The sequence below is a fragment of the Colletotrichum lupini genome, chromosome 2 (genome assembly GCF_023278565.1).
Source record: "Colletotrichum lupini chromosome 2, complete sequence".
Taxonomy (NCBI): Eukaryota; Fungi; Ascomycota; class Sordariomycetes; order Glomerellales; family Glomerellaceae; genus Colletotrichum; species Colletotrichum lupini.
The window spans coordinates 370,761-385,301 of NC_064675.1; the positions used below are offsets into that span (position 1 = coordinate 370,761).

Sequence of the window (14,541 nt, forward strand, 5' to 3'; positions counted from 1 at the left end):
GAAGTATAATTACTAATTAATAAAAATTGTACTAGTAATTGCGCATAAAATTGCCTAATTATACTTAATTAATATTTCTAATTAGCAAATCGCGAATATTATACTTATAATTGCGTATATAATTAGGTAATAATAATAAAAATAAAGTAAAAAAGGGTATAAAGTATAATAAGGTAAAATATAATCGCTAATAAGTAACTATAGGGGCGTAAGCGGATTACTTACCTTACTTAAGGAATATTAGGTTAGTTAAGAGGAAAAGGAAATTAATTAGTAGTGGAAATTAGTAGGGAGGATATGCCCCCTAGTTACCCTACTTTCGCTAGGCGGCATAACCGCCCTTATATAACTACTACTGCCTATAGTCGTAAGTAATTCCTTGTAATAATATACGGGATTTATTATAATATTTATTTATATATATAAGAAAGTCGCGCTATTAATGCCTAAAATTTACGGTGGCCGTAGGTCTATTAGAAAGAACGGTTTTGGCGGAGTGCCTCTTGCAGTCTGCCGTAGGCCCCATCCTAGCGTCACATCTCATGCACTAAACATTCGGCAGTGATGGGAGGGCGAACCCAGCAAGCTTTACGGCGCCTTCTGCACCCCAGAAGCCGCTAAGTGAGGTTGATATTGGCAAAGGCTGGGGAAGACTGCGGGGAAGTGGCAGGGGCCAAAGCTCACAACTTCACAAGCGACTACTCAAATAGCATGATGTGAGGGATCGTTTCTTAGCTACTACTTATCTGCCCAGGAAGAATTAGTTCCCGACGCTCTATGGCCTTCCATGTGCTTTGATTCTGTTCAGAACAGTGTCATCAAACATGGGGTGTAAGATTGACATCAACACAGCATCGCTGCCATCCTTGATGAACTCGGCATCATGGGCCATCGCAATGTGCATCCCATACTCCTCGGCTGCTTTTCTGAGTCTGGAAATCGTATCAAGTGCTTTGTCTAGATCTTCATGCAAGCAGAATCGGGATCCGTCGTCCATTTTGACGTTGGCGATTTCTCGGCGACCAAGAAAAATATCCCTGCTCGGAAGTAAGCCTGTTGTTCAGTGACGGTCGGAAGATGAGTCCATTGCAAGAGGCTCTTTGAAGGACGGCGTGGAATCCCTCAGGATGACGATAGTTGACGGATATGCACTGACCTTGAATGACAGCAGTCACTTGCCATGACAATGCGTTCGCCTGATTCTAAATAGGCGCATGCTGCGAGATTTCCTGCCATATGTCCAGGGGCTTCGATGATCCAAAGACTGCCATCTCCGAAATAATCCAGTGCTGATTCGAATGGTCCCCAGGACTGCCACGAGCCTTCGAGCTCTTGAAAATTTTCCGTCCGAAATTTGTCATCGCCGAAAATCCGAGAGTCCCATTGAACCATCGGCTGGATTTCGTCATTCTGGATATGCCCTGGAGAGCAGTGTAAAGCTGTCCCGCGGCCAAAGATGACCTTGGCGTTGGGGAATTCGTCTTTGATCGGACGACAGTGGTCCCAATGTGCGTGACTGCGGGCCGGTTAATTCTCCTGGCATTCGAATAAACGTCCTTGGATTTGCCCATAGAAATACCTGAAGAGCACTGTGTCAATGTCCGAAGTCTTCACACCAATGTCTTGCAACTGTTCTGTAAGCCGTCGACGTGGTCCAACTGGATTGCAGCTCGTCCAGTGGTAATTCAACACGAACGGGGTATACATTTGCCGGTTCTGTTGGACGTCAAAGCGTGAGTATTGTATATCAGTCTAATTCTCTCGACTTACATCACTAATACCAAGATCCCAAAGGATCTTGCGGCCTGACGCTCTATGATGGATGTAAAAACACCAGTTGTAGAGGAAATATGGCCTGTCATGCCCATCTGCGTGGATCTTTGTGTCGTCTGTTGTAGTGAGACCTCCGCCATCAAGTAAGGTCAATTCGACAGCACTACCCGAGAATGGAAGAGTTTTGATGCCCTTCATGTTGTTTCGATGAGAGTATGTCTTGCCGCGAAATTTCCTTGGTAGTTACCCCAAGCCATCAGGCGACCAGAACGGATGCGACCTGTCTTCATATAATAATGCATCAAGCTACCTCCACGTCAAAGCTCCCCCGCATTGTCTTGCGTGACATTTTGCATGTAAACATAGCCACCAGGGCACTTGTTCCTCAATTTGAGGCCCTCATTTCAACACTCTCGTTGGGATGGCGAGGTGCAGCACAGGATGGCCAATGTTGTTGCATGGCGAAGAAAGAATTTGCATGGATTATCATCCACTTACTTGATTGCTTGTTGCTTTAATTTTCTTAAGCTGGTTGTTTGTGAAACATTGGTTATTGCCGCCACACTCTTTGTTTGCTCAATAGTTCCATGTTCCAACCCCTTACCTCTCGACTTTCGGTTTGCTCACCGCCGTTTCGGCTTTACCGCGTGGTAAAAGGCGTCCATGTCGGTAGATAAATCCCAGCCGTGTCCTAGGTACTTGGACCTATGATAGCATCTGGCTCACGGGGAAGATATTTCCTCAGCAGAGAGCGATATGAGACACTCTCAATCCTCTTGAACATAAATATCTAGTCTCACTTATCTTCATACTGCAGAATTCTATTCCGATAAATGTGAAGCTGAATATTCAGAGAGCTGGTTTCGCCTGTGCGTCGATATCGAAACCCTTGTATCCCGTAAACAGACTATCAGGATCCCACCGCCTTCGGATCTCCATGAAGCGAGCACGAGCTGAATCCGTCCATACTTTGATCTGGAATCACCTTGATGTCAACAGTGTTGTCGGCTAGGTTCAGTAAGGAGAGAACACATACCTCAGGTGAATGCAAGGAGTTCTTGGATTGGTCAAAATCGGCACTGTAGATCCCACAGGCAACTGCTTCAGCCTTTTTGTACGAGGCCCGCATGGTTTCTCGTACTCGGGACACAAGGGCAGGGTCCTTCCAGCCACTGAATGTTGATATATAGTACTGCTGAGGAATACTGTCGGATTGGAAGTCCAATTCGACCGCGGCATACAGCCGACTGCGCAGGGGCCAATTGGGGGCCCTATTTACGATTATCGTAGCCAGCCCAACCTACGGTTGGAACCTCCTTTTTACACCTACGCAGATATTCATATAGTTCAATTGATCTCTTCGTCAACTACGGTTCGAACCAATTACCCTGTAATAGGGATACCAACAAATACTGAAGACAGCATCTCTCTCATCTGGTTTAATAGTATCGCAGATATATATATAGCCAAAAGATGACTTCGTTAGCAACTCGCACATAGCGGGCTTGATAGTCTCAATCAACTAAACCGCAAATTAGTAGTGAATTAGAATCGGATCGCGTTTGTCATTTGAAATTTAGGGTGGTTTTCCGTACCTTTAGAAGGGACACCGAAGGATAGTTAAGGATACTATCGGATTGGAAGTCTAATTCGACCGCGGCATATAGCCGACTGCGCAGGGGCCAATTAGGGGCCCTATTTACGATTATCGTAGCTAGCCTAACTTACGGTTAGAACCTCCTTTTTATACTTATTACGTAGATATTTATATAGTTTAATTAATCTCTTTATTAACTACGGTTCGAACTAATTACTTTATAATAGGGATACTAATACTAATTAGTAATTAAATTTTATTATTATAAATCGGTAAGGTATCTCGCTATGTAAAAAAGACGACCTCTTAATACCGTACGGGATAGGAAATTCGTATTAATTAACTTTATAAAAGTAAATAAAAAAGGAAGCGATTTTTAAATACTGTACGGAATCGAGCAATTATAGCCCTTTACTACTTATAAGAGGTCGACGTTTACTATATTAAACTACGTTAATTAATAAAATTACTTAAGTAACTAGCCTTTTATCGTCGCCCCGAATAGCTTTTTTGTTAAATAACTTTTCTATACCCGGCCCGTAATTAAAAATTAACTAGTTAAATTAGTAAAAAGAAATACTTATATAACGACTACTTACCTAATTAATTAGCGCGACGAACGAGCTTAATAATATAATATAAAAAAGCACCGCGCGATTAAAAAAGGGAATTTCTAAATATAAATATTCTTATTTAGTAATAAAAGTAACCTTATAGGAGTTATTAAGCTAAGAGATTTATAATATACGGAAAAGTCTATTATTACGAGGATCTTATAAGTATAACCTTAAGCCCGTAATTTAAATAACCTCCTCGTAGCTCCCTTAACTACTCCCTAAGTATTATTTAAGAATATAATATAGGGGACAGTTTAACGAGGGAAGAAGGGATTTAGAGGTCCTAATAGTATTAAGTTAAGAGTATTACGGATCTCGGATATTAACCTAAAAAAAAGGCGGCTACTTTAAAGTAGTCCTACGACCTCTTATTAAAGTTATTATTAACCTAAAAAAAGGCTAAAAAGACGAGGATCTAAAAAAAAAAAGAAAAACATCCTCTAAAAGGCCGCTAAAGGGCTTCTTTTTTATATTAGCTCCCGGCGCGAGATTATTAATTTTAAGAAATTAATTAAAGAAGCTATTTAGAAATTATAGAGAGTACGAGGCTTAGGAAGCTAGAAATATATAGGATAATAATAATTAATAAAGATCTTAGGATAATTATTATATCTTCTTATAGTAATATAAACGTCTATTATTATTATTATTAAAAGGAACTACTAAAACCTACTTTTTTATACTAAATAAAAAAGAGGATCTTAATAAGTATAATAGCTAGCGATTTAGAAAGGTAATAGGAATTATTAAAAATAATAAAAACGAGAGTAATAGCGAGACGGTAAGAGGAAGTAGGAATCTCCTAGACCTTAATAAATTCGTTAAATAGCGAAAATACGGATTTATTATAACTAGTATGTAGATTAAATATATCCCCGTTAAAATTAAATACGCTAGTAATTACTAATACGGGTATAAGCTAGAGCACGACCCTTAGTAAGTTAGGGTAAAAAAGAAGAGGACGAAACCCGATCCTAAATAGAATCCTAATCCCTTATAAATAAGTAAATATTAACCTGGATTATTAAGGGACGTAAATATATAAAATCGTAGATTATCCTAACGGTAAGCAAATTAACGCAGTATTAATTTATTTAACTAAGGTTTATAAGAAAAAGGGGCTATAAGGGTAACCCCTATTTTACGAAATCGTAAACGACCTTAGTTACTAACTAAACGAATAGTTTATAAGCATAAGCCTAAGAATTATAAAAATAGTTAATAAATTCCTTTATAAGCGAGGAGTATTACTAACGTAATTATAATTACGAGAGCTATACGAAATATTAATAGTAATAATTATAGAAAAGGAATTCGTGCTATAGAACTAAGTATAGGTTAATAGAGCGTATAATCGCTTTAATAAATTTAAAAAAAGGGTAAATAACTTAGATTTCCTCTTTATAATTACTAAGGGAAATTTATTATTATAAAAGGATATACTAGGGTAAAATATAGTACTAAAAGTACGATAATTAATAATTCTACTTATTTCGATTTATAACTTATTATTATTATTAATACGAAATTCGGCGCTAATTAGTTAATAAAAAAAGAGGTAGACGACCCGAAGTTATTAATAGTACGTAGCGACGTAGGGATCGTATATAAATATTAAAAATCTAGCGGCGAATACGAGGTAATTTATAAACCTTAAAAAGATCTTCTTAAAAGAGAAATTATACTCTAGGGGGAAGTATGAGGTTTTATAAAAAACCCTAATAATATTTTACGATTATTATAAAAAAGTCGGAATTAGGGAACACTAGTACTATTCGGTAATTAATATCGTACTCGTAAGCAAAGCCTCTAATTATTACTATAAAGCAATACGTAATTTTAATTAAAACGACTTTTTTAATATAATTAACGTAATTTAAAGCCGCTTCGAGACCTACGATAGGAACCTAGAGCTCCTATCTAAGCTACGAGCGATTTTTTTATATTTATAGCTAGGATAATAGAGGGTAAATTGCGAATAGAGATCCTCGAAGAGCTTATCGATCGAATTAATAAGTTAGCGAAAACCTAGTTAAATAAGGGGATAAATAAGCGGAAAGTTAGATATTTTTATATTATAATTTAGCGTATACTAGAGGTAAAAATAATACTTTACTAAGTACTTAAAGATTACGAGACGCTCTACTTAAGGCTAAGATCTAGTTTTAATATTAAGATAAGAATACTGCGCTAAACCTATTTTTAAGTATACGACGGCCCTTATTAATAATATTAAGTTAATTGAACGTATAATAAAAAAAGAAAAGAGGCTAGATACGGTAATTATTAATAAAGAGGCCTAAATTTATTAAATAGGTAGAGATTTAACTTACGAGTAAGGTAATAAAAAAAGTAATATTATATTTATAAAAAGGATAGATATTAATTAAGTAACTACTTTAAGGAGGAGCGTATTAAATTATATAAATAGTATAAAAGGTTAAGGGTAATAGATAGTAAAACTAGCCCTCGTTAGTTTAACTAATTCCTCGTTATATATAAGGGCAGATCCGGGGGTACGGAACTTAGTAATAGTAGCTAAAGTAGTGGCCTAAAGTATATACTTCCTATAAAAGATTCGGAAGATAAGGAAGATCTTACCCCCTATATTAACGAATTAGATTATAACGAAATTAATAATATTAACTACTCTTTTTTTGCCCCGTTAGCCTCTAAAGGATATACGAGGCTAAATAAATAGAGAGTAATAAAAGCTCTTAATAAGTAGGCTTTTATTTATAAATAATAAGAGAAGGTCCCTTAGACGACGGATACGGAGGTAGTTAAAAGGGCGAATCTAATAGGGCCGAAGCCTATTTTCTCAACGATTAAAGAGAAGACGCTATTTCTCTCGATATTTAAAAAAAAGGAATATAGTACTAAGTAAATCTAAGGGTAACTAGAGGGGTCCTTTTTATACTACTTAGATCCCTCGAATACTAAGCTCGTATAGGTATTTTATATAAGTAAAAAGTACGGCCTAGACGATTTTTATAAAATTATCCTAAATATTAAGGTATTATAATAATTAACTAAAGGAAAAGGGTAATTCTAAGCACTATAAAAGATCGCGCTAGTAATGCTTAATATATTAATAGCGGGTATTATAAGGATTAGTTTTAGCCTAAGTAAGGAAATTATCGCCCTAGGTATAGCGGAAGTAAAAACACACTTCGGAACGATAACCTTTTATATTTTACTTATTAATACCCTATTTCTCTTATATTTAAAAGATATAGATTAACTAGGTATTATATTTAATAATACGAGGAATAGAATCTTTAGTAGCAAGTACTTCGAAATAATTAAACGACGATAGGGGTATATATTTATAAAGCTTATTAATAATACGAAGTTAATTAATTACTTAACGGAAAGTGAGCTTAGAAAACTATACTAGAGATTCGGGTACCCGTTAGTTACGAGGCTATATAACCTCCTAAAGTAATTAAGTAATAATAATATCGAAATAGGGGCGCTAGAGTAGTTAACGAAAGTATATTACTAATACTAAATAAATGCGCAGAGCCTACGTAAATTTAAGTTTAAATTATATAATAAGCTTAACTTTAATTAAGAAATCGTCGTTAATATTTTCTATTTAAATAGTCGACTAGTACTATATATAATTAACGTAACTATATCTTTCTAAGTAGGGCAATTCCTTTAGGATTTATAAATAAAATAGTATAGGTAGCCTTATAAAAAAGCTAGATTAATATATACTAAGGACCGCTAGATAGTATTAAAACTAACGCTAGTACTAGCTTTAAGTTAGTAGAATTTAGGGATAATACGACGGCCCACGGTATATAGCTAAAAGTCGTACTTATTAAAGCGTATTATAGTATTAGAAAGGTAAAAAGGGTATATTAGTAGTTAAAAAGGGCGTTTAGAATTATTAAAGAGGAAAATCCGGATTTTATTAATAATAAATGCCTCTAGATAGTACTTAAATACTATAACGATACTATAAGGCCTAACGGACTTATACTAACGCTATTAGTATTTAGAGCATATTTAAAAACGACCTTAGCCTCGCTCCTATTACTAAGCGTAAGCTGACGAGCTTAAGTAGTTAAAAAAGTAATATAGGTATTGCGCGAAGTAAGTATAAAAAAGTAAGTTAATAAAGTAATTACTACGCGCAATAGGCCTAATATAAAGGATAATTTAAATATACTACTAAATTCGGATATATAAGTATAGCGCGAAATTACTTAATAATAGGCTGGGCTATATAAGTTAATTTCCGTTAACGAGCGCTCTTATATAGTTACGAGAGATCGTAACTAGCCTCTTAAAGTATTAATTATAGTAGTTAGACCGTACTATATAGATCTTAACGAGGTAATTTCTAACTTATAAAAAAAAGAAGAGCTAGGGGAAACTATATAACCTGCGGTAGAGGTATAGGAAATTATCCTTAATAAAATCGTCGTAGTAGTATTAATAAATAACGAGGAAGAGGAAATTACTAAAAGGGCACTAATACTACCGGTAAGACGTTATAAAAAACTACGATAGCAAGCCCTAACGCGGTAATTTATTATTAGCAACGAGGTAATTAACACCTTTTATATAGTAAAAAAGAAAGCCGATTTCGAGCTAATAGTTAAACTACGTAAAAAAGGCATAATTATAACTATTAAAAAGCTGTATAAGGAATTAGATCTTATCGAAATAGATACTCTTTACGATCGAGGGGTTTATTAATTTATCCTATACGACTTAGAAAAATATATAAACCTCCGCATATTTAAATTACGAATAGTTCGTAAAATTAAAAAGAAAGGAATACCCTAGCTATATGAGAAGTCTAAATACGTAATCTAGGGGTACGGCGACGTTAAAAAGGCGACGCTACTTATATAATTACCTATTATATAGCGCTATAGCTAACGATTAATAATAGTACTAATAATATCGCTATAGAAGAAGGGATATAAGATTTAGAGCCGTGATATTACCTAGGTATATACCTAATCGGCCACAGGGCTTATAAGGAAAATCCTAGCCTATTTACTAAAGGAAATAGTTAGTAAGTACTTAGAAAGCACGATTATTAAAGTACTTAAGTTACTATATAGGCTCGTAGAATCGGGTACTTATTAATAGGCTACTTATTATAATTTTTATATTAATTAACTATTAATAATTACCTCTATATACGACCCGTGCTCACTAGTTACGGAATATAAAAATAACTAATTTAGGATCGTTAGAATATAAACTAATAATATATTAAGCTTATTTAATATTAACTTTATAAAGAAAGAGAATAAAGAGCTTTAAAAAGTAGGCTTCGTAGTAAAGCTAAAAGAGGTCTTTATAATAAATACCCCCTTAGTATTTAATAATAGGATTTTTATAATCGAAGGGGAAACCGTCGTTTTTTAATAAAAGGGGTAGGGCGAGAAGATTAACCTCGTTAATTTAAACGTAATTAACGTTAAGAAGTAATATAAAGTTAAGCTTATGCGAGGGGTATATATTATAAGTATTTATTAGCTTAAAATAACTTTTAATTATACTAGGGTAGTATAAGCTATAAATCTAACTCAATGAGATATTAAAGTACTTAATAAGCGGCTTAAATAATAATAAATAAATCTCGATTAAGGTCTCGTTTATTACTTAATCGACCTTATAATTAGTAAGCTCTACGTCTTCGTTAATAAGTTATTTATAAATAATAACGACCTTACTTTATAATTAGGGTATATTATTATCTTAGTTAATAAGAGTATAGGTAAGAGCGAATTTACTATATATAGTAATATAATCTATTACTTATTAACTAAAAATAAGCGGGTAATGAGAAGTATATTAGCGTTAGAGGTTTATAGTATAGTTAATAGTATTAACTTTTCTTATGCAATTTTAATAACGCTAAGGAAGATTACCGATCGAATTAGCCTTCTACTTATTCTAACGGTTATCTATACTAATTCCTACTTACTATATAAATACCTCGTTAAATTAAGAACGACGAAGGAAAAGAGGCTTATAATTAATATTATAACCCTTAGGTAATTATATAAAAAGCGCGAGATACTTAAGATCCGTTAGATTAATAATAAAGATAACCTCGTAAACGCTTTTATAAAAGTAGTACTAAATAAGGGATTAGAGTAATTCGTAAGTAGCGGAAAAGTTATTATATAAATAAAAGGATAGGTTATATAAAAAGAGTAAAGAAAAGGGGGAAAAGGAGACGACTTAGTAGACGGGCCCTAGGTTAAATTATATTTCTAACTATAGTGGTTAAATTAATAAAAGAAAGAAAAAGTTAGTATTAAATTAAAAATCTAATTTAACTACGGTATATAGCCGACTGCGCAGGGGCTAATTAAGGGCCCTATTTATAATTATTATAGCTAGCCTAACTTATAGTTAGAACCTCCTTTTTACACCTACTACGTAAATATTTATATAGTTCAATTAATCTCTTCGTCAACTACGGCTCGAACTAACTACCCTGTAATAGGGATACCAACAGATACTGTTGATTCCCCATTTCTGGCCCGGTGATTCGGGATTGATCTGTCGCTGAAGCTCTAAAAACTCCTCCCCGCTCGCTTCTACCGTGACCTTTTCCTCAGTAAGGCAGCCTTTGATGTTCTCAGGGACTACGTCCCAGACTTCTAACATTGCAGCAGCCTCGGCCAAAGTATCGGCGTAAGCGCAAACATTGATAGCCATTACTAAAGGTGATGATTCGGGAACAACTTCCGCCGCTTCACTGTCAAACAACTCCGGGTGAAGTACGCAGATGGCCGACTCGGTAAACTTTCTTGGCATAGCGTCATTTCGTTCGAAAGCAAATGTGATTAAGTTTTCGAACTTATCGTCAATAGTGAATGTTGTAGATCGCCAGAATAGTCGTTTCTTTGGTATAGTCCGACTCCAGATTCGGGTCACAACTCCAAAGAACGCTTGCCCGCCGCCTCGAGCAGCCCAGAAGAGGTCTGCGTTTTCCGTCCGGCTTGCTATCAATACTCTACCATCCGGAACAACAATCTCCAGTCGAACAATCCATTCTGTAATAGTAGCTCCCCATGCTCTCATGAAGAGACCTTGCCCGCCTGCTAGACAGAAACCTCCTAGTGCTACGTCAGGCGCATGCCCAAAAGGAAAGAATCTGCCGACTGCGTCTGTAGCCTTCCAGGCTTCATAAACGCGAATGCCGGGGCCCACCTCGACCTCCTCAGTGACTTCATCATATTTGACGTGGTGATTGATGTTGCTGACGTCGATAAGAACTCCGTTATGGACTAAGGAGGGTTTGGAAGGGAGGTGTCCTCCAGATCGAATGCCGACTGAGACCTTTAGCTCTCTGGCCCTGCGAAGTGCTTCGACGACATCCTGAGAGGTCTTTGCCACATGTATCTCAGTCGGATATCTGTCAGTCTCTTCTCTATTGAAGTAGAAATTCCGTGCTTCTTCGTATTGTGCAGTTCCACGTTTAAGAGCGTGGCCTTCGTCAGGATTGGAGGATGACATGTTGTAAATAATATTGCTCGTGATGCTGCTATGATCTACGTGTATTCATCGGGCAGGAGACATAGATTCAAGTAATATCTTTTCAATATGGTTCAAAATTAGTCGCTGCTCGAGTTCAAGACTCGTAAATACCCCACATTGGGCCCTCGTTGGCGGACAACCTATGTCAGAACCCAGCGGATGTGGGGGCGGGGATGGATCAACCGCTTGAGCCTACACGTATTCCTACCCCATGGCGCCGCGGGTGCTTATGCTAGGTCATTTTGATCGCCTTCTCATTAGATAATTCGTTTAGAAGAGCCTCGTAGTTAAGCATCAGGGGCGGTGCCATAGGGTTTGGGTCAAGAGCCCGCAACCTCAATCTCATCTCACACTTGTATTGTCGGGCCAAATCGTTCTTCATTTCGAAGACCGATAAGCGGCAAACAGCGGTGGACATTGAGAGAAATGCAGAATTGTCCACCAAGACCTCGTAGATTTTCCAATCGATTCTTCCGGGAAGGCCTACAAGCTTCGAAGTTGTCGAGGTGGGCCAACAGACACGAATTGACTTGAACATCAACACCGATGTGGTTGAAGGGGGCATGCGACGGAAGTTTGCAATTCTATGAGATCGAAAGCATCAAAGACAATAGCATAGAATAGTCTCTTATGATCATTTCATATAATCTATTGCTTGTTTAAAAAGAGGAAGACAAAATGATTCTTTCGATAGTTTCTCTCCGCCGCCGATAGAGGAAATGTTCGTTTCATCTCATCAAGCTTTGACTGAGACGACCCCGAAACGCTCCAGAGAGCACAGCACCGGCCATGTACGAGATGGACATCTGAGAAGCTGATTGGCTCACCTTACTTGATCTCCGGTCGTCTTGTCTTTTGATCAGATAAAACAAAAAATTGGTGGGAGCGAGCACCTCGTAGTTGGCGCTAGATACTAGATTGGCGGAAGTTTGCTGCGTGTCGGCAGCTTGCCACACCCTCCAAGTTCAACACTCTCGGCATGATGTTCTTCGGATCCCGAGCCAATTTGGAGTTAAGCTTCCTTTATGAGGCAGTCTCGATGCAGGTACGGTGCCTCGAGGGAGAGTCTACATCCCATGGTACGCATGTTTTGGCACGTTAAAATACTCAACCTTCCCCAGGACACACTCCAACATATTTGCCTCTCTTAGAGCAGTTATTTGGTTCAAATAGCTTGCCACGATGCGATACCTCTGTGCTGTCTCTGCATTCCTGGGGTTGATGTGCCTGGCGGAAAGTAGGAGCTCATACGTCGCTGACTTGTCCATCTTGGCATTTGCCGGCACCCCGGTTGGGAAAGTTGTGCCTTTTAATGGCCGTAAGTGACTATTCTATGACTGAACATCGTGCTTAAGTATCGTATATTGACAAAAACAGTTGACCTCTACGTCTCGATGCCGCGCAATAAGAGCGAAAAAGGGCCAGATCCGATGCGACAATTTGGAGTTCTCATGCTGCCTGACGTTTTTGGGATCCAGTCGACGGAGAACATGCTGTGAGTAGACCGAGGATGCATGATTCTTCTTCAGCCTAGCTTTATACTTTCTAGTGATGACTGACCATCTCAAAGTCTCGCCGACAGCTTTGCCCGCGCTGGCTACATCACTGTTGCCCCAGACTTGATGGACGGCAAGCCAAGAACCGAAGGGTCTATGTCAGGGTTCAACGCGAGCGAGTTTTTCAAGTCACATGGACCTAGCGTCACAAACCCCAAAGTCGAGAAAGCCATCACCTACATGCGAGAGCAAATGGGCGTCCGTCATATTGCATCGGCCGGGTATTGTTTCGGTGGGCGATATGTCTTCCGAGCACTCGGGCTTCCCGACAACAAGGGAGTGCAGGTTGGGTTTGCTGCACATCCAAGCGCACTTGGCGACGACGAAATCAAGGCTATTAAAGGACCTGCAAGTCTGGCCGTGGCCGGTAAGCTCTATTCCAGGAATTATACATCTCCCTCCCTCATGAGTTCGGTGCGTCTTACGAGACTAACTTTTACGCCGCACAGAGGGGGATACTGGTATGTTAACAAAGAGAAGGGTGGTATCGGATTAGAAGTCCAATTTAACCGCGGCATACAGCCGACTGCGCAGGGGCCAATTAGGGGCCCTATTTATAATTATTATAGCTAGCCTAACCTACGGTTAGAACCTCTTTTTTATACTTATTATATAAATATTTATATAGTTTAATTAATCTCTTTATTAACTACGGTTCGAACTAACTACTTTATAATAAAAATATTAATATTAATTAATAATTAAATTCTATTATTATAAATTAGTAAAGTATCTCGCTATGTAAAAAAGACGACCTCTTAATACCGTATAAGATAGGAGATTCGTATTAATTAATTTTATAAAAATAAATAAAAAAGGAGGTAATTCTTAAATACTGTACGGAATTAAGTAATTATAGCCCTTTATTACTTACGAGAAGTTAACGTTTACTACGTTAAATTACGTTAATTAACGGAATCGCTTAAGTAACTAGCTTTTTACTATCGCCCCGAGTAGCTTTTTTACTAAACGACTTTTTTATAGCTAGCCCGTAATTAAAAATTGATTAGTTAAATTAATAAAAAAAAATACTTACGTAACGACTATTTACTTAATTAATTGGTATAATAAACGAGCTTAATAATATAATATAAAAGAGCACTACGTAATTAAAAAAGGGGATTTTTAAATATAAATATTTTTATTTAGTAATAAAGGTAACCTTATAGGAGTTATTAAGCTAAGAGATTTATAATATATAAAAAAGTTTATTATTACGAGGATCTTATAAGTACGACCTTAAGCCCGCGATTTAAATAACCTCTTTATAGCTTCCTTAACTACTCCCTAAGTATTACTTAAGAATATAATATAAAAGACGGTTTAATAAGGGAAGAGGGGATTTAAAAATCCTAATAATATTAAATTAGAAATATTATAAATCTCGGAGATTAACTTAAGAAAAAAGCGGCTACCCTAAAGTAGTCTTATAACCTCTTATTAAAGTTATTATTAACTTAAAAAAAAGCTA

At 36.9% G+C, this 14,541-nt stretch overlaps 4 protein-coding genes across 4 annotated transcripts; 1 reads left to right on the forward strand and 3 right to left on the reverse strand.

Annotated features, from left to right (window-relative positions):
• Positions 1-547: 547 nt before the first annotated feature.
• On the reverse strand, positions 548-713 carry CLUP02_02497 (uncharacterized protein; the record flags this gene model as incomplete). The annotated part of the gene is made up of 2 exons (XM_049281529.1): positions 548-653; positions 703-713. The coding sequence occupies 2 exons, from the start codon at positions 711-713 to the stop codon at positions 548-550; spliced, it is 117 nt and encodes a 38-aa protein (XP_049138672.1).
• Positions 714-775: 62 nt separating this feature from the next.
• Positions 776-1,971, reverse strand: CLUP02_02498 (uncharacterized protein; the record flags this gene model as incomplete). Its single annotated transcript, XM_049281530.1, has 4 exons — positions 776-1,053; positions 1,167-1,516; positions 1,580-1,716; positions 1,771-1,971. 4 exons carry the CDS (start codon positions 1,969-1,971, stop codon positions 776-778), a joined length of 966 nt encoding a protein of 321 aa, XP_049138673.1.
• Positions 1,972-10,443: 8,472 nt separating this feature from the next.
• CLUP02_02499 (uncharacterized protein) lies at positions 10,444-11,493 on the reverse strand (the record flags this gene model as incomplete). Its single annotated transcript, XM_049281531.1, has 1 exon — positions 10,444-11,493. The coding sequence occupies one exon, from the start codon at positions 11,491-11,493 to the stop codon at positions 10,444-10,446; it is 1,050 nt and encodes a 349-aa protein (XP_049138674.1).
• A 1,203-nt stretch (positions 11,494-12,696) lies between these two features.
• Positions 12,697-13,566, forward strand: CLUP02_02500 (dienelactone hydrolase; the record flags this gene model as incomplete). Its single annotated transcript, XM_049281532.1, has 4 exons — positions 12,697-12,832; positions 12,892-13,009; positions 13,085-13,437; positions 13,520-13,566. 4 exons carry the CDS (start codon positions 12,697-12,699, stop codon positions 13,564-13,566), a joined length of 654 nt encoding a protein of 217 aa, XP_049138675.1.
• Positions 13,567-14,541: the final 975 nt, after the last annotated feature.